The sequence below is a fragment of the Sebastes fasciatus genome, chromosome 2, assembly GCF_043250625.1.
Source record: "Sebastes fasciatus isolate fSebFas1 chromosome 2, fSebFas1.pri, whole genome shotgun sequence".
Classification (NCBI taxonomy): Eukaryota; Metazoa; Chordata; class Actinopteri; order Perciformes; family Sebastidae; genus Sebastes; species Sebastes fasciatus.
In genome coordinates this window covers 31,942,546-31,963,417 of record NC_133796.1, presented here as the reverse complement: position 1 = coordinate 31,963,417, position 20,872 = coordinate 31,942,546, and the positions used below count along the sequence as shown (strand labels likewise).

General features: G+C 41.0%; 1 protein-coding gene across 3 annotated transcripts in view; it reads left to right on the top strand.

Moving 5' to 3' along the window:
* The window catches only part of pde8a (phosphodiesterase 8A), a 51,945-nt gene that overhangs the window by 4,065 nt on the left and 27,008 nt on the right, over positions 1 to 20,872 (top strand). Inside the window, exons 1-2 of one of the 3 annotated variants that reach the window (XM_074619897.1) lie at positions 8,009 to 8,027; positions 8,284 to 8,316. The exons of 1 other annotated variant lie outside the window; for it this stretch is intronic. In XM_074619897.1, the coding sequence (XP_074475998.1) occupies positions 8,302 to 8,316 (15 nt within the window). In that variant the 5' untranslated portion in view covers positions 8,009 to 8,027; positions 8,284 to 8,301. Of the gene's footprint in view, positions 1 to 7,901; positions 8,317 to 20,872 lie in introns of those variants that run through there. One more of the 3 variants, XM_074619886.1, reaches the window with a different exon arrangement.

Sequence of the window (20,872 nt, the reverse complement as noted above, 5' to 3'; positions counted from 1 at the left end):
GTACGTTACCATCTGGGCTGCTCTGGCAATGATAAGGCTCAAGTACAAGGTCCTGTGATAGTGGGCATTTTTTTGGTGTGTGTTTGTGTGTGTGTGTATGGCCAAACAGACAGAGAAAGACCTCAGCCAAACACAACACCATTTATCTGGCCTTGACTTTTCCCGTCTGATTGCCCCCACTCAAGGAAATCAAGTAGCCCCCCCTCCCCGAACAGCTAATGTAGAATCAGTTTTACCGTTACCTCTTACTATAAATGGAAAAGGGCAATAAAAGGTGCTAAGCTTATAAGTATCTGGAGAGTAATACCATCTCGCTTGCTGCCTGATTCCAGCCTCTGCATGCATTAACATAAGTGGTGGAATCACTCAGCCATACCTCAGACTTCCCCCATTAAACCCTCCCATCCCCAGAAGTGACAAGGCACACAAGGTTGCTTTTCTAAACTAAAGCCTCGGTTGGGGAAACACTTAACTGTTGCTAACTCGCAGCGCAGAACTTTAAAAAAGAAGCAAACGCCTCATGCGATACGTCTTAACTTTTAAAGGGTGTGTAGTAGAGATATGATACACCGCTGACCTGGGCAGCCTCTCTGCATTTGTCAGTTTTCTCTCCCGCTGTTTTTGTATGTGCTCTCTGGTCAGTAGTGTGTGTGTGTGTGTGTGTGTGTGTGTGTGTGTGTGTGCGTGTGTGTTTGTGTGTGTTTAGTCTAAGTTGAGAGTCATTGGGTAATTTATTCCAGAGGAGGGCAAAGGCTCAGCATGGTGATGAATTAATCCACTGTGCTTTTTCTGCTGGCTGAGAGGAGGGAGACTGATATTGGCTCTTTTTCTTTCTCTCTCTCTATTTCACTTTCTTTCATTTGGCTATCAAACTTTCTGAGCGTCTTCCCCCTGTCTGTTGCTCCCGCTCTATAAAAACATTTGCTCTTAGATATTACTCTTTAAATGTCCAAAGTTAATGCGTTTATCTCCATCTAATGGACAGCTGTTTTTTTTATTATCACAATCACATATATATGATTTAATACACAATAGGAGCAGTCTCTCTGTGCACTCATAGAATTGCAAACGTTCAATGGCCCTGCTGTTGTCTTTGTCTGTACAGCTGCTGATTGGATCAAGTGATGGACTATGCTTATCTATGTCTATCAAGGATGTCATGCGTATATGTACAATGGTCTTTTATAGCTCAGAGCATGGCACAAACCCCTGGCACACTGCCATAGTTAGTGGTTTGATTTCCACTGGGACACAGTTTTGGTGCTGTAAGGCACTGTGAACAAAAACATCCACCCAAACGGCACATGTGTATGTTAAAGGAATAGTTTGACATTTCTGCTTATATGCTTATCTTTCCTGCTGAGATAAGAAGATTGATACCACTCCTCTCGCGTCTGTACAGATCCAGCAGCCAATTAGCTTAGCTTAGCGTAAAGACTGGAAATAGGTCCAAAGTAGCGGCGAAGTGCGGCCTGCGGCGAGCTGCCGTGCAATGTTTATGGAAAGCTGCGGCGACCCCTTCCGAGCTCAGTGAGCTGCGGCCGCCTGATTCCGCGGCGAAGTGTGGCCAAACTACAAGTTGGGGAAAAGGCTAGAAAGTGCTCGCAGCCAATCAGTAAACAGATCCTGTGACTACTGTGACATGTTGACCTATTTTACAAATCATTTCTTCCCGTCCGAAACACATGAATACGCCCACTGACCACAGAACAATTTAATTATTGCGGCAAACCGCACTGTGCCGATGCCTATTGTGAATTTGGCGTTAGAGTTGCTGGTAGGCTGATTTTGTTACCATTTGGACAGAGTCCAGCTAGCCGTCTCCAAGGCCTATGGAAAGGAGGCTGAGTCACGGGCAGACATGGGTCTTGGGGTATGGGGTATGACACATACTCAATTTCGGCGAGTGCAGACCAGATTTTACTGCGCATGTTTTGTACCCCCCAAGATATATGACGCGTGACCCAGCCTCCTTTCCATAGGCTGTAGCCTCATATTTATGGACGGACATGAGAGTGGTGTCTATCTTCTAATCGGACTCTTGGCAAGAAAGTGCATTATGCATATTTCCCAAAACATCCCCAAACTATTCTTTTAAGACTGAAACATTTTTCTTTTTCTGCAGTAATTGTAGGATTTTCCCTACTTTTAAATTCACTGACATCAAAAGAAACATCACAAAATACTTGAATACAGCCTTTTAAATATGACTTTAACTGTTCATTATGTTTTATTTGAACAATTCGTCAGCTGCAGTGTGACCCTGTGTTTCCCTTCCTGTCTGGAGTGTCTGCAGGGGGAGTAAGGGGGGGATTTTTTTTGTTGCCATGTCATTTATCTCCACTGGGCCATGAGCAGAAGGAGTTGAGAGGAAGCGAGATGGGGCCCATGGAGCACCCACAGTCCTCTGATTGATGTATTGGCAGCTCTAGAGCTTATGTTTGTATATGGAGATGTCCAAGAGTTCAGGGTGAAACATGACGTTAGTACAGTATTTATATTTTATTTCCTAGAACCAGTCTATTCTTGAGCATTAAGCAGCTCCAGCACTTGATGTAATGACACCAACGTTTCCCACTGCTGACTGCGTGAACGTTGATCCTCTGTAGAAATCAAATTAGGATAATATAATAAATCCCTTTGTCACCTTATAGTGGGTCTCTTCATCTCTGAGCGCTTGCTCTCTTATGAGGTGTCAGTTGGGTGCATGTGCTTATGAAACAGAACCTCCCATTGTTTTTGAAATAGTCTTAACAAATAAGGCCCCATTCAAAGCTAGTACTGCTCCCCCTCCAGGTTAAGACTTTAGTATCATAAGGTCAGCATGTGATAGTTTCATGAGATTATGGAAATGGTATTCTTCCAAAACGAGGCGCTACAAGTGTTTACTCCGTAGCAGCGCTCTCTGTTCTCTTTCAGAAGCTCACAGGAATGTAGATGTGAGTGGGCCCAGGTCCACTGGTGGCCTTTTAAGCTCCTCCTGGACTGGCCTTTGTAAACTGTGAACATCTGTGAGGGTCGCGGTGTCATGCTACCGATGTGTATTTCAAATGTGTCAGTTGAGAGTTGGCGGAGGGAATTAAAGAGTCTTTGTATCTGTTAGTTTTGGCTGTAAATTTCTCACTTGTAACTTTTTATATAACTTTTTCATGTGATACAGCGCCCATCAAAAATCTTCTATAGCTACAAGAAATGGGGAGAGCTCCAATCCCGGCCGAAAACAAATGAATATCTTGAAGTAAAGACCATCTGAATCAGAAATGATCCACACAACATACCAGCATTTTTGACGTTGGCTTTCAAATTTGGCCAAAAATTGAATTTCCCGGCATACTGTATAGCCTTCTTTATTTGGACACTCTCCAGAAGTAGACTAAATAATCATAGACTGTATATAAGAAGTAGACGTAGTCACCGTTACGTCAGCAATTGGTTTGTGGATTGCTGATCTGAAGCCTCGAGTTCAGTATTTTGGCTGTTTTTTTTCATGTGAAGGCACCCTTCAGATACCACAGAGATGTCATGTGCATCCCCTCTATACTAAGATCTTTCGAGGTCTTAATCCCACCCTTAGAAGTGGTTTTGAAAAGTGCACCATGTACAGAACACACCATCATTGTTCCTCCAAATGAAGAGTTCATCTGAGAGTCATCTCTCTTGCGTAGTGTCACAGTGTCAGTGTCCATAGGCAAGTTTTTAATCTCTCCTGGAGGAGAGCCTTATGTGGCGATTGTGGACTGCTGCGACCGTGCAGAACACACCGTGTTAACAATGCTAACAGTCATGTTAACAGCATCTGGTTACTGGAGTACTTTGGCCATTTTCACGCTCCGTCACACCACTGTACTTGCAGCCAGAATAAACTGAAGCAAGGTTGTGTACAGTACAGTATGTCGAGCCTTCCTGGGGCAAGATTTACAAAGCACTAAAAATTGGTAGATTTAGTATGAAATTATAAACCTGATGGGTATTTCACTGCAACGTTTGGCAGCTGATCTGAAACTATTTTAGAATCAAAATGCTCCTGAGGCTTTGACTTAATTTTCACTAAAGAAGCGCTGAGCAGACAAGAGCCTCACTGGATTTAAGTGAACAGGCCTGCAGCTTATTGGCTGTAGTAAACACGCAAGACACTCATTCACCTGCTGAACACCGCATTAAGCCAGCAGTGCTTGTCTCCTTCCTTGTTTTAATGGACACAGCTATGACGCAAAACTCTCTGGAGTGTGCGTCCGGCCTTTTGCTCTGAAGATATACTGTACCCTCAGTTGATATATCCCTTACAATGTTTTACGGGGCAGAGCACAGATGGTGGGCATTGTTCTTGTAGTGTGAGGTGTGTGTTTGCAAGAACACATTTTGGGGTCATTATAACAAAGCCCAACTCACGTTTTAACAATATAGTCTGGTCAGTCCCACCCTCTTGGTCACTTTTTGATTTTTGCTCCTGTAAAGATTAGGCTTTATATGCAAAAGAAAATATTGTCGAGATAACTGTACCAGAATTGTGGTACTCAAAACCATTAGGCTGTGACATGCAAATGCATTTTGCAGCTAAGATGCAGACACAGGAAGTGAGCCTGTCTGCATTGCTTAGCTCAATCATCATCAGAAAATTCTCTGCAGAAATTCAAGGAAAACTGTATACATGTATGTATGCATGTATGAATGTACTGTATGTATTAGGGCTGTCAATCGATTCAAATATTTAATCGTGACTAATCGCATGATTGTCCATCGTTAATCGCGAATTATCCCAATTAATCACAGTTTTTTTTATGTGTTCAAAATGTACTTTAAAGGGAGATTTGTCAAGTATTTAATACTCTTATCAACATGGGAGTGGGCTAATATGCCTGATTTATGCAAACGTATGTATATATTTATTATTGGAAACCAATTAACACAAAACAATGACAAATATTGTCCAGAAACCCTCACAGGGAATACATTTAGCATTAAAGGTCCCATATCTTGCTCATTTTCAGGTTCATACTTGTATTATGTGTTTCTACTAGAACATGTTAACATGCTGTAATGTTCAAAAAACACATTGTTTTCCCTCGTACTGTCTGCCTGAATATACCTGTATTCACCCTCTGTCTTTGGGTCCATGTTTACTTCCTGTCAGCTGATGTCATTTACATACACAGATACAGGAAATAAACTGGGACACATTTAGAATGTTTATGTTTAAAACCGTGTAATGGTCTAAATATTGTATATTTGTGACATCACAAATGGACAGAAATCCTAACGGCTTGTTTCAAACGCACAATTTCTGAATACGGGCTGTGTGTATTTCTCCGTATATTGAGCGTTTTGATAGTTTAAGAGTATTTATATAGCACTTAAACCTGCTTTATAATATAAAAGACCTGAAAATCTCACTTTTTACAATATGGGACCTTTAAAATATGCTCAAATCATAACACAGCATCAACAGCTGTCAGTGTGTCAGTGTGCTGTCTTGACTATGACTTGCCCCAAACTGCATGTGATTATCATAAAGCGGGCGTGTCTGTAAAGGGGAGACTCGTGGGTACCCATAGAAACCATTTTCATTCACATGACTTGAGGTCAGAGGTCAAGGGACCCATTTGAAAATGGCCATGACAGTTTTTCCTCGCTAAAATGTTCTGTAAATTTGGAGCATTATTTAGCCTCCTTCACGACAAGCTAGTGTGACATGGTTGGTATTTTCAATCTAGCTTTAAAAGGAGCCCGTTAAAGAAATTAGTGGCGTTAACATGAATTTGCGTTAACTTAACAGCACTAGGATGTATATACGTATATGTAACATTTGGGCCTTCAACATATCAAAACCACCTTTACCTTACTGAGATCTATAGGTCAAGATTATTATAAAGAACCATCTTTGACATACCTTTTATTATCATTATTCAGGAGGATTTTACCACTCTATACATGGCTTTGACTTTATGAAGTTGACTTGAAGATAGATGATACTACTCTACTCAAAGTCCAGCCTTTTGTTTTGAAAAGGGTAACACCTATTCCCACTCCTACAGTATTCCACTGTACAAAGTTTCACAACAGTTTATGTTGGATATCTCTTTCTCTTTTTGGACCAGTGGCAGTCATTGCATGGGGTGTGATATGTGAAGTAGCAGCTCTATAATCTAGTTGGCATTTAATAAGCCATAGGACAATGGGAAATGTCTCAATGGAAACTAGAGTAAATGCCACATTAAAAAATAATTGACATGCCCAAGAGAAACAACAAAAGACAATTGGACACACTTGACTTCCTAGTAGTGAGTGAATCAATAGTTTAAACATTCCTGCACGCCTGTCAAACGTACATGCGTCATTTATTGTACTTGCACCTGCCCGATTACATTCCTCACAGGTCGTCTGTTTTGACTGTGTGTAACCAGAATAACTGCTTGTAGCTATATGACATGATATTCTGTATTATACATAATACAAATAATGTATTTATGTATTTGTTTTGCTGATTTGCTCCTTCACATTATTCCTGCTAATGTCAGCATAGTTAAAAATATCAGCTCCCCTTTTCCTATCTTCATTAGGTAGATTTTGCACCACAATAATTTCTGTACAAAAATAGCTTCCAAACAATCTCTCTGGGCCAAATAATCCATGAACGTGAAGCCTTCAATTAGTTTTTGTTTTTGTTGTATCCACATTGAGTGTTTTCATATCAGTGCTACATCACATCACTCTCTACTTACTGTCAATCACAGGAAAACTGGAAGCCTCTGCCAGAAAATAATCCCTCGAAGACATGAGTCCTCACATCAACTGTCTTTATGCATTCATGTCCTCTTATTCAGTATTTAATTAAAAGTTAAGTTTTAAAAAAAAAAAAAAAAAGTTACGTTTGAGATCATACAGTTTGTATTTTAAAATTTACAAAAAAATACTGGGAAAGGCAAGATCCTGTAGGTGCAATACAGATAATTAGGATGAGGTACATTTAAAATACATAAAACCAAGAAGCTTTGCTGTTGAGTTGTCAGTTGATTCGTAAACATCAAAGAAGTTAAATATGGAATTACAATTGTTCTACTTCCGTATTTTCTAATGCTCAGTTTACATCAGCATTGCGTCTGTGTGATTGTACTGTATTTTATAGCAATAAAGGTGCACATTTTAAAATAGGAAAGAAAGAAGAAGAAGTCAGGGTTAGAAGCAGAAAGACGTTGGGAAAGATTTTAATCTTACAAGCAGCTGAATACCTAATTGCGAAATGTAGTAAGTACTGAATACTTCATGTTGAAATTCAAATAGCACTGAATTTACAGCATAGCAAATAAAAATATTTTACTTTGAAAACCATCTGTCTGAATCCATGTGGTTTGAATTCTTGATTTTGAGTTTTTGATTTTAACAAAAAATGTTTAGGGTTCACTAATTCAGAAAATTTGAAATCACTTATTCAAAATGTAAAAGAGGGATGTTCAGTGGCATTTAAATAGTATTCAGTACAGATGTTCAGTTGCTTGTAAAATGTAAACTATTCCGACCTCTCTTTGCTTGCATAGTAAGTGCTAGCTATTTTAATAGGAGTAGATTGGGTGCAGTAACAAAGAGAAAGTTAATTTATAATATTTAATGGCATTATTAGACTTATTCTATCCATGGTTGAACCTTTTTGTTTTTTCAATACTATTTTTTTTGTTTAAGCATTTAATTTCCACCCATAATCTGTTTATTTTGATAATGCAGCAGGATATATTTTGCAAAGAATATCTGGGCTTTATTTGTATGTGTGCTTACAAACTTCCATGAATGTGTGTGTTGGCATGCAGTCATTCCTCGTTCAGTGTGTGTGTCTGTGTGTGTGTTTAAATCAAGTGTAGTTTGTGTGCCAAACCCCGGCGCTCCAGCTCGTGTCACTCACTGATCCCTCATGCAACGGTGACATCAGTGCTCCTGTTTTAGCAGGTGAAGAGGAGGGGGAGTCCGGTGATTATCTAATGCTCTCGCAGCCATCTGAAGAGCTCCGGAGAACCGCTTCTGATATTTTCAAAAAACATGTAAGCTGTTGTGTAGAGGTGGAGTCACACAGAGTTGCGGATAGAGCTGGGGTTGCCGCCGTGGGCGTATTGCTAATTCTAATCCTCTCTTTAGGCCACAGGGTTGGAGAGGTAATTAAGATTGTACAGTTGGGTATGGCTCTGGCAACAAAGTTATTGTAAGCTAATGTTCTCTTTTTCAGGCCCGACAGATGTCTTATTCAGTTTGTTGCTTGTCTTGTTGTCTTGTTGTCATGTATTTGGCTGGACTGAGAAGGAGGAGTGGCTGACTGCAATGGAAAGGTTCCCGGTAAGATTACAGCACACTGTAGTGTCACTGGACCAGGCAGTGTCCCAGTTAGACTTTCCGAGCTCCTTTAGCTTGTCCTTCTCGCTTTATTGGCCTTTGACCTTACCTGGAAAGAGCTAAGAGAGGAAAGACAATCAGACTACACACCACCTGATCAACAGTTGGTTCACAGTGCAGGAGAAAAAGCTTTAGGTTTTATAGTTGATAAAGCCAGGGACACGGTGAAAGAAAAATATAAAGATTAGTATTGTTTGGTGTGTTTATGTACAGTAAAATTGGGGTATTATTTGGGAGAGAATAAAAGGGAAAGTGAAACAGCCCGGTACGTAGTCCTACAGTGGTGTTGAAGGAGGCTGCTGGGGCCAGAGGAGGAGGTTTTAGTGAGGGGCTGCCCCAGAGCCCTGGATGGCTTAGGATTGTCCAGGTCTTATGAGGATTTCAGGGTAATCTGGATAAGGACAGAAATACCTTGAAGGTGAACATTGGAGAGAAAGTACTCAGCTTCTTGTGGATCTGTCTTTAATTAATTTACTCACACTGGTTGTGTAGGGCAGAGGACATCATGGATATTTTTCCTTTCATTGATTGTTTTCAACTTGGTCTTGAGACTTTGAATTTAACCAAAGGGGTTAAATTTGATATCCGGAACATTATTATAGCAGCAAACAACTATTTGCTAAAAATATAGAGAAGTAATGTCTACCTGAGCAGAGAATGAAGTCGCTCTCCCTCTGTGTGTGTTTTAATTCGAGCTTCTCCGCGCTTTGTTGACATAGCCGGGTCGGCCGCAAGTGCTTGTTAGTGCATGTTCATGCATGTGAGCATGCCCCACTGGCTAGCTCATGGCTGTCGCTCCGCATTGCGCTCATATGGCAGTTACAGCTGATAACGCCATCCCGACCGACGGCGTCGTCACGGAAGCGTAGCACCCACCCTTTGGTTCCCCCTCAGGTAAACACTGTTATCTCTGTTAGCACCGTTAGCTGTGAGCCACGGCTTGTCGTCACCGCGATGTTGAGAACCGTTGAGCGGCAATAGAAATGCTTCCAATCCAATGCAAGCACCTTTAATTGAATAATAATTAAATAACAGAAAGCCTGCGTTACAAATTAGAGGTGTGCGAGTTGAAAGAAGTTGCATTTAGGAGACAGGGAAAGTCTAATGAAAGATGCAATTGCATCATGGGAAATGTAGGATGCCGTGTTTTTGGCGCTTGAACAATACTAGGGACCAAAACTAAGATATCTTGGCCTCTGCTGCTTTGATTTTGACCATTCATTTTTTTTTTTTTTTCTGTCTCTTAAAAGTCCCCGAACTTTATGGAAGTGCAATAATAAATGGTTGCATTGCCCCTTTAACCACGTATGCTTACTGCTGCATAGTTTCCAGAGGCTGCCTTTCATCACCACACAGGCTCAGGAGATCTCGTGATAAGATTCAGAAGTTGGATTTTGCTCATATTGCTTGTTGGATCCTCAAAATCAGATGATAAAAGTGGTCGGGGTCAGATTGGACACACTCCGCCTACAACGTTCATGCAAGTAATTTGAAAAGATGAAGAGGGAATTTGGGAAAAGTAAGACATATTTAGATAAATACAGCCACGAGAGACGCATAAAAGTTCGAGGACATCTCATTAAAATCTCATCTGTCTTTTGAATTGAAACCACAGAAATCCCAGCCTCAGATTCATCATCATAGTTTGGCATCTAGCTTATATGCAGCGATGCAGCGAACAGTATGTGTTTCTCTCCGTGTTTAATGAGTGCGTCTCTCCCCTGCTCCTGCTCCTCTTCACATATCCCTGTAGGCCAGCGTGTGAGGGCTCCGAGCACAGTCTCTTACCCTCGTCACTTGGCCTGTCGGCAGGAGCTGCTCCACTGCCAGGCCTCAGTTACTCTCCTTGGCACAGTGACGCACAGATCACATACACACTCGCGCCACTATGGACACAGGGTATGCACGCAGGCCCAGGCAGGGAATGCAGCATGTACTCTGATGTCACACACATATACATAATATAAATACACATTTTATTTTAGTGGAAACTATAAGCACACCATACAGACTTTCTCTGTAGGAGCGGAATAACATGTCGTATGCTGTACTCGGGTTTATCTGTGTGTTCATGTGTAGGCTTAAATATCTTAATTTTTCCTTTGTTGAGCTGTATAGACAGAGATTGACAAGGTTTGATGTCGACAGAGTGACTGTACCACAGCAGCAGTTCACATCTGATGGGTTTTTGTGTGATATCTGAGGCGATGCTTGCAAGGTGTGGAACACCAGTGAGAAACAGGGACAGGTCACCAAGGATGAAGTAACCTATCCATTTTCTGCAAACTCTGTATTTTTAAACCACGGACGTCATTCAAGGGCGTTTGGGACTGAATTCCAGGACAAGTTCAGTCTCCTGTGAGTTACACGGTGTCTTCCCTCTGTGTGTGTGTGTGTGTGTGTGTGTGTGTGCATTCCCGTATGCTTGAATTTCCGCACTATCTGGTGAGGTAGGAGCGATGTCACTGCAGACAGAATAAAGGTCAGGGCGTACTCTGGAAGCACTGCACGAAAAACAATGTGTATGTGTGTGCACTTTTATGCGTGACTGATTAGAGATGGCTGTATTTGGGACAGCGTGTGATCGGTAGCTTATAATACTTACTTCGGCTCGCTGTGTTTCTCTCATCATTGTGTATTCTTTCTATGGGTGTGTTCTACAGTAGCTACAAAAAGTGACAGCAGCATGTATATAGCCAGCATATAGCATTGCAAACTAATATTACTCAAATCATTACCTTACCTTGACTTGCCGCTAGTTAACATACCAGAGCTTCTTGAGGTAACACACCAGGAACAAAATTCACTTTCCTCAGTGCAATATTAATTTGGAGAGATGTAAATAATTCTGGAAATCGTATCGCAGCCGTAATGATTGTCTCGTGCACCTCAAAGGAAAAGTGGAACATAAATGTGAAGATTGGGGACATAAAGCCGTTCAGTTTTTTACATTGCAGGCCATATTGTCACCTGATAGGTGCATTCGAGATGTGATGTCATGACAGATTGTATGTTTGGGTTTACATAGCGTGACAGGGTGTCAGTCTTGTGATATGATATGAAGCCGCAGGCTGCAGATTGTTGGTCTGTGTCTCTGTTTAGGCTTGGTGGAGATTTCCTTATGGGCTTTAGATAGCTATAGGTATATAAATTAACAATAGCCTTACTATCTACATAGTGGACTCATGTACCCACTGAGGTCCACATACTGGGACCCCAGTGGGTTCATGTACCTCAGTGTTAAGTTACCTTTAGGGATTTGGGGTCATGGCTTGATGATATTATGTATTATTATTGCACATTTTTCTATCTGCTCTTTGTCATGGTGCCCAGGATGTTTTTCCCTGTGAAAGATTCTATTTTTTTGTTAAATTGCTCCGCAGGGTTGTCCTCCTCATCAGCAGCGGTTTATGTGATCTGATCTTTTTATATAAAGCACTTTGCAAACTTCGATTAAAAAAAAAAAAAAAAAAGTGTTAAAGAGGACCTATTTTTAAAGAGGACCTATTATGGTAATTTTAGGTGCATACCTGTATTTTGGGTTTCTACTCTACCCAGTCTGCTCTGATTGGTCTTCTGGCCCACTCTCTTGGGATTGGTCAAAAACCGACCCAAACTCTTCAGACTCCGCTCCAGCAACGCGCCAACTATCTTTGTTTGAGAGCATGCCAGACTAGCCGTTATATGCAAACGTGTTACTTGGTGACATCACTGCGTTACGGAAGAAAAGGCAGGACTTAAAGCGAGGTGTTTCAGGCAGTTCAGAAGCGGTGTTTCTGTGGGGGAGAATAACTCCCTTTACCGTGGACTTGGGATTTTATAACTTTGCAGAACTTTTACGTGCACAAAAAACTGTATAACGCACTAAAGGAAAGACAAAAAGCACGAAAACATAATAGGTCCTCTTTAACATACATATGTGCCTATAGTTAAATAGGTTAAAAATGAATCAGTAATTTCAAATGAAAAATGAAATGCAGCTCAAAGTGGGGGTGAAAGGAACTACTTGAACAATTGATTGACTGGAAATAAGTCAACAGTTTTGGCAATCGATTAATTGTTAAACTCGTTCTTTCAAGGAAAATAGATAAACGTTATGTTCCCTGCCTCTCAAAATATGAGCATTTCGCTGCCACACTTTGGTTTATATAATTGTAAACAAGTTAAACTGTTTGGTCTCTAAACTATAGAGTACGGTCTAAGACCTGCTCTATATATAAAGCGTCTTGAGATAACGTCTGTTATGATTTGATGCTGTATAAAAATAAATTGAAATTGAATTGAATTGAATATACTCTGGTAAATTATGATGGCCATTTTCCACTATTTTCTGATATTATATAGACGAAATTATGAATATTAATCATAAAGAAAACAGACAAATTGACAACAGCCCTAGCTTAAATCCCATTCCATTCAAAAGTAAGCAGACCACTAAAAACAATTACAGATGTTATTTGTTTTTTTACAGTAAGAAAGATTACAAACATTAAAGGAGAATAAATGAAGATGAATCTATAAAAAATGTATACTCCTTTACTGTAGCCAGTTATTCTGTCCCGTCATGTGCACACAGTCGCAGAATTGTCATAGAAAGTGAAAGGAGGCACGTTGTTCATCTCATGACTTTACATCTGACACACATTGAATAACAAGAAAAAACGCTGGGAGGTATTAGATGAATAAAATAAGATCATTTAGTTGAATGTAATGTTTCACATTAAAAACATAGTATGTTCTTTACAGGATATTGTAGTTTCTGTTCCAGGAGGTTGGTCTTTCCTCTGTAGTGCGTTCCACCAGACAGACAGAGAGAGAGGAAGAGAGAGAGAGAGAGAGAGAAATACAGAGAAAGCGAGGATGTTCTGGGACAAACCGATCCACAGTGGCCTAGTTTCCCTCAGCCATGCCAGTGACTCAACTAAAGTCTTCTGCCTGGCTGCCTGTGGGCTTGGTCACCATGGATAAGACATGTGGACAGAGCCAGAATACACACGGTTGCAGATATTTCTCTAAACGGATGAACTGCAATTACATTAACACGTTAGATTAATTTATATTTGGATAGGGGGAGGATGTTTTTACCCCTCTTTGTCTACAGTATCAAAGCAATGCAGAATAATGAGTCCAGGTAGAAATAATGGATGATCGGATATTCATATTACATGTTCTATTCAACATTTTGTAATGTCATCTGTGCATTCCTACGCTGTTAAATCATTACAGGAAGACACAGGTGCATGTGCTGTATGTTGGGAAACAAAAGAATATGATGAGGAAGCGATAAAACATGTACATAAACTTGTTAGTGTTTTTGTGTGTGAGCTTCTGCATATAGATGGATGTGTGGTTCTGAGAGCAATGGAAAGCAGTGAGCAGGAAAATAAAGGGAAGATATTGAAGGAAAGGAAGTGCTGCTAACGTGGGAAGTTGTATTAGTGTCTTGACTTCTGCAGTCTGGGCTTAATCACTGACCATGTGTGTGATTCCTACAGCAGCTGTGAACTGATCTAATGGTTTTACTATACGGTGTATATTCATTTATACAAGGGGGTAAATAAATTCCATCGCTGGCTCTGAATGAGAAATACTTTTGATTATTTCAAAAAATAAGTGGTAATATGAAATCCCTTCTGGGAGATTACTAAAAAAATACCGACACATTCAGCTCTGAATTCTAGCACATAATCATCACTTTGCCACTTTATCATCATTTGCTTCACACTGGGCCCAGAACCAAAGGGGGTTTGCAGATTACAAAATAATGTTGCATCTGATTTAGTTCAGCCTAAAAAAAAAAACCCAAAAACTAAATGTTGTAGTTTTTTTTAAGGTTTGTATTGCAGAGGCAGGTATCACCATCCGATATTGCTCACTATTCACTATATGGGCCACTATATTGTGTGTTTGTTATTTTGTTGTGTTGTCCAGACGTCTGGTGAGAAATATTGTACCCTATGTACTGAACTAAAAATATACCACAATGTAATGTAGCCTATACACCGACTGACAGCTACTGTAACTAGCACCATGCTGGATAAAAGGCATGACTTGAATAGTGGCCAAAAGTCTTCATTGATTTTGCTATATAGTCCTCTACATAAGTAGTGAATGATTTCACTGCTTGATAGAGGTCTAGGCTAACCCAGCATGCATTGCAGGCCTTATAGAAGTCACATTTTGTAAAATATACATGTGATATACACATTTACATAAAATCCATGTGGCAGACACTTTTGTCCACAAGGACTTACAATAAGTGAGTCAACAGTTTATAGTTTATTTTACTTTAGCTATCTTTTTCATCTTCAAGGTGTGTCCCGTGCAGTTGGCCTATTGGTTATTGTGACAATAGATATATTAAACTTCAACCTTACATACATTTATAATCTTATATGTGTGTTTGTTTTGGTCCTAAACACAAATATGTGCATATCTATTTTGTCATATCAAAATTTCTATAATATAATCGTCACTGTGAAAACCATGTGTCTCCAAAATGTCAACTTTTCAAGAGCCAAGAAAAGCAGCCTCGTTTTCAGCTTTGATGAGGATTTCTTTTCCAATAATCCAGTGTTTTTCTGCCTCCGCGCCGGCGAAAACCCGTGTTTTCGGGTTGTCCGTCCGTCCGTCCGTCTGCGTGCGTCCCATTCTTTTGAACACATCTGAACACATCTTTGCACATATCTCAGGAACGCCAGGATTGAATTTCTTCAAATTTGGCACAAACGTCCACTTGGACAAAAGGATGACCTGATTAGATTTTGGTTTTCAAAGGTCACTGTCACCTCACAAAACACGTTTTTGGGCATAACTCAAAAATTCATATGCTAATTATGACAATTTCACAAAAATGTCTTACAGGATAAAATGATAAAATGATGACATTTTGGACAGACATAGATGTAAACTACAACTTAACTCGTTGGTGGAGGCATACAACTGCGAGGCGGTGATTCTAGTCTCCATTAATCCAGTGGTTGTTTTTTTTTGAGTTGTTTTTTTCAACCAATAACAAAACACTTCAGTTTATCTAAAAAATTCAGAATCACCAAATTTGGAGATACATGGGTTTAATTGTACAGTATAAAGTATAGTATATAAGATTCTTGCATATTTGTTTTTGCCATTTTTGCTTTCAAAAAGTAATCCAAAACGTGGTGATAATTTAAAGTTAGCTGAAATGGATGTAACTGAATTTGGTGAGGTGTTTGCCCGGCTGGTCATTGATCGGTCACAGTTTTGAAACCCCATTGTTATCGATGGCTTCAGCGCAGATCTATGGGCAGCAAATGTAAGTGGCCACACATGAAAGTGAATTATTCTCTTTGATGTAACACACACAGCATGGGCAGCTTGCACCACTATCTGAGTGGCTCGGCATGTGGTGAGGCTGATGTGTCACTCAGTGCCATTTAGTCCATCACTTAGCTCAGTGTGTGTGAGAGTCTGTCTGTCTGTCTGTCTGTCTGTCTGGTACATAGTGTGCGTGGTCCACACCTGTGGCTGGGGCTGCTCCCCTCTAATCAGACCTAATGAAGAACATTGATTCATCTCCATTTGATTCACACTTTTAGACAGGAACACATAGACACGTCCACAAACACACAACTTCTTCTGATGTTGCTGTAGTGTCATCAGCTCTGCATATAATACTCTACTTAACCACATGTGGAGAAGTTTTTAAGGGACAAACTGAAGAAGAATCAGAGAGTGGGAGGTGGAGAGAGAACATGTTAGCCGGAGAGAGCCGTTTCAAAGCGAGGGAGGGATCTGGAGATTGTTAGTGAACAGCCATGCGCGTTTTCCTAAGACGGGGCGGGCATCCCAAGATTCCCTGCATCCTGGTCCCAGCTCTGGGGTGGAGGAAGCTGTTTACTCTTTCTATCTCTCACTGCTGACGTCGGCGCACCGAACAATGTCATCCAATTTCCTGTTTTTCACTTTAGTGGAAAGCCACTCTCCCAGTGTGTATGGTTTAGTGTGTGCGTGTGCGTGTATGTGTGTGTGTGAGACAGAAAAGCTGGTGGGCTGGAGGGCTGGAGGAGAGGAGGAGGAGGAGGAGGAGGAGGAGGAGATCTATAGGGCCGGATACACTGGGAGCAGGATATAGGGTCAGAGGCAACTTGGCTATGTAAATACATTAGGTGTATTGAATGAGAGTTGCAGGAGACTGCAGACTGTCCTAAGAGACACCTAGCAGCTCTGATGTGGTCACGCTGGGCCTGAACGGTGTGATATCACATGACATCAGACTGTTTGAAGCTGTCAGCTTGGAAACTGTCACCTCACAGCGAGAGAGTGACTTTTTAGAGCGGACCCTCAGAGGGCCCAAACATCTCCAGGTTCACTGCATGGAAAGTGGTTTGTTGTAATTAGGTTTAGGGATTTAGTCGTTCGCCGGATCGGTATCAGCACAAATCCTGACCTTATTAGACGAATCACATTTTGGCAATGATGTGACCGATCCAGCTTATAGGTGCAGTTTTTTTCTGTCAATATCATTATGAAATTCAAGATGTCTGCTATCAGCTACATATATTTAATCACTGTGGGCCATTGACTCAGTGTTTAGTAGCACAGCATCCCTATATATGACCTCCTCACAGATTGGCAAACATGTTTCAGGGAAAATGAGAGTACTGACATCGGCTCAGTACTCTGTATTGTTGACGTATTGGATTTAGGAGAGAAAAGGTTTGATTGTTTCACCCTAAACTAGATTAGCTGTACATTTGTTTGGTAATACTGTATACTCCACACCAAGAAAAATAAAGTATAAATTGTATTTATGGACATAAATGTCAAGCTACCCTTTAAGATGACACCTGCAGTATTATCTAATAGAGAATCTAGTTGAGAGATTTCATTATGTGGTTTGGCTCAGTCAAGTTACCACAAACTAATTACTAGGTACAAACTACATATAAACTCAGTTGCCAGTTTATCAGGTACATCTAGGTAAAACTAATGCACAACAGTGCTGCAATAAATCCTCCCTTCATGACGGGTATAATGTTCAGTGTTTGTTGAAACAGTTTAAGAGAGCCGTTAATTTTGTGGTGCTGTTGAATTGTATTTCATTATACTGACAGGTGTTTCTATTATTTTACTCTCTCGATATGGGTTGGACATAATATTAAAAACATATCTGAGTATGATGCAACATAATTTAACAGCACCTCCAAAATGACCAGGAAGTTGAATCAACATCGCTCTAAAAACGGGTCTATACAAAAACTGAACATTATAAACTGTTGAATTAGACTGCGTTACTTTCAGCTAGATGTACCTAATAAACTGGCAACTGAATGTATGCACACAATGCACAGAGGGTGAGAGCTCATTTTTGTCCGTAGGGGTCTGTGAGGGGGAATTTGACCCAGGAAACTAGGATTTTTAGATACTACAGATGCTGTAGGTTCGGACAATATGGTTGAAATAATTTCAATTAATAAGGACGTTTTCTGATTTCTATATATATATATCACGATATGGCAAAAAAATATGTTCTAAGCAATAAACTATTAGCTCCACTGTTATGAATTACTGTAGACAAAACTTCAATAATTCACTATGTTGTTTTTTTAATTACATCTTGCTCTGAATCATTAACTGGACAAACGATAACATGATAAAAAAACAAATGAACCAAATCACGATGCTGTATGATTGTATGAAAGTTAACAGTGATGTCGATTTATCGCACGGCTTAACTAGAAATCTATGCGTCAAGACACACTACAAGGACCAGAATGCATTGCATTCAACTCAGACCTGCACAACTACATCTGCACAGTGCCCCTGCTGCTCAGCAATTAACAAGTGGCTCTGTGCACACAGAGAGAGAGAGAGAGAGAGAGAGAAAGAGAGAGATCCCAGTGTGACTGGTACAACACGGCGGCATATAGCAAGAGGGCGGGACTAGGATGACGTAGGCATACACACCACGTCGGTACTCCTCGCCCGCCTGGCCTACATGCTCACTCACTTCCCCTGCTTTGTTTGCCTCTGGTTGAGTGCCAGCATGATGTTTGCGGGATGCAAATGCTTGGCTGAGTGATTCATTGCAGTGTGTGTGTGTGTGTGTGTGTGTGTGTGTCTGTGTGTGTGTACTGTACAAGAGGAGCATGTTGCCTGAAGAGGCTGGCAGACTGGTTCAGCTCTGTGTGTGTGTGTGTGTGTGTGGCAAGCAGGCTATTCTAGTTACACAACCTCAGCTGCAGTTGCATTGGTTGTGTCAGTGTCAGTTAGAGAGGGAAGTCTCCCTGGATGGAGACAGACCGCTGCTATAGCGAGGCCTCAGCTAGCTGGAGGCTCTGTGGCCAAACTCCATACGTCAAGACCCCGACCTCAACTAGCTCACCGACAAACGGCATCGCAGTGGAAACATCATCTCTATGTGTGGCATGTTTTTTTGCGCGGCCACTATCTGTGACATTTACCCAGCAGTAGTCCATAGAGGAGTTTTGTTTTCGTCTCCACGGGGAAATGAATGGGAGGTTTGAATCTCTAATCAAAATTAATAAAGCTGAGGACTGAGTTATTTGTTCTGACACACGTGGTAAGAGTCATTGAAATCACATCTGACAACAGGAATACTGGGTCTTGTTTGGTCAAAGCCTCTTGGAAAAGCATGTGGCATTTCCATATGTTAGTCCCTATTATATAGCCACACACATGCACACTGTGTCTCCAGTGCACATGAGCGTATCATGCGACCACGTCCTCGTGTCTGTAAAAGATCAGATGATCACAGAGCATCAGCTTGTAGCCATCCTGATGCCATGCTCCTTGTTTGCGGACAGCTACAACAAGCGGCCCAGTGTCATGATGACGTCAATTTGGCTACAACCGAGGGCTAATCAGCTTTTTTTCTTTGTTGTTTCAATGGAGCTTTCAAAAAGGCTTACAATTTAGCAAGAAGTGATTTACTGCTGGCCGGCACGCTCTAAAATTCCTCTCTGTATTCCTCCTCACATGTGTAGATTGTTTACGGAGAAGAGGAATTCTAGAGGGATGGCGGTCCGCGAGGGGCTTGGTTGCTATGGTTACTAACCCCTGAGCTGGGTTCCATTTAGCAGGAAGGAAGCTAAATTATTTGCAGACAGAAAAGAGTAAGCTCATGTAAGGAAAGTGTAATGAGTTGAAAAGCTGTCTGTGTGGAATTTAAAATTATATATATATTTTTTTATTATTTTCTGCTGTATAGATGAATTAGAAATCAGGAGATTTAATTACAAGCATTGATTTTTGCTGATTCAGTCAGTGGTGGCAGAAGCATACGGATCGTTTTAAAGTACCCATCAAATCAATTAAAGTTGTTTTACCACATATGTATTGCGCTGGTCGTCACCTATACATGAGTATCTGGCCCAACAATGACACTAGGTAGTAGTTGTTTTCTTAATGGTATTTTAGAGTTTGTCATTTCCTAGAAAATTATGAAAAATGTTGATGACTCATCCTGCCCTCGGGGGCGTATACTAATTTTGTATCCAATTAAATGCTTTTAATATAGACATGTCTACCATTGGGATGCATCAACTCCATCACGGGGATGAGCCTGCATCTCTCCTTCCAACCCGTCCTCACTACCAACTCGTCAAATACTGCCGATTGGGCAGCGCCCCTCTTTATCGGAAACCGATGCATGGAGATATCCTTTACCGACAGTATGTGAGGAACCGGGCTTTGAACTAACTCCAATGTAAACCCACCCGCGGCGTTACTCGGCGGTCGGAGCAAGTGACGGGGAAGGAAGAAGGGGTGGTGGATGGGTAAAACAAACACAGGACTTTCAACCAGGAGACCGGTGTTTGTGTCCCATATGTGAAACTAAAAGTAACGTTGACTTATTTTGTCATGTCAGTCTTTAGTCACGTGACTCGTCGGTATCGTCAGTCGTTAATATTGTCAGTCCCATGAGTTAGTCAGTAAAGTTAACGTCAACCACGACCGTTTCCTAACCCTAATAAAGTGGTCGTGTTGCCTAAAGTTTAAAAGTTGTTTATTTTGAAAGGACACTATGCATGTAATGATCGTATGTTGACACGCCGTCCCCGGTCCGTCCAAAAGTATTGTAAGAGGGGTACCTCTGTCTGTTCTCTGTCTCCGATGCCGAGGGGCACAGACCAAGTGGTGGTATTTAATGAGTTGGGAGTGAGAATGTGTTGCTCCTTCGGATCTCAGCTCGTACGTGTAGGTCCTCACTCCAAAAATGAGTTCTTTATGGTCGTCCTCGATTTCATCCCTGTCCCATTCGTCGGTAAATCCGTCGGAGTAGGCGATGGTGGTGGCGAAAAGTCCTCAACAACAGAGAGCAGGCTGTCCTCCATCTTGAGCTAGTAGCTACTGTCAATCTGAAATTTGTATGCGTAACTCACATTCAGTGCTATTGGCTACTTTAAACACCAATCAATATTCACAACAGGTCCCTCCCTAGTTTACTGATTTTACAAGAAACATGTAAACATGCAGAATCAAATAGCACTCTGCT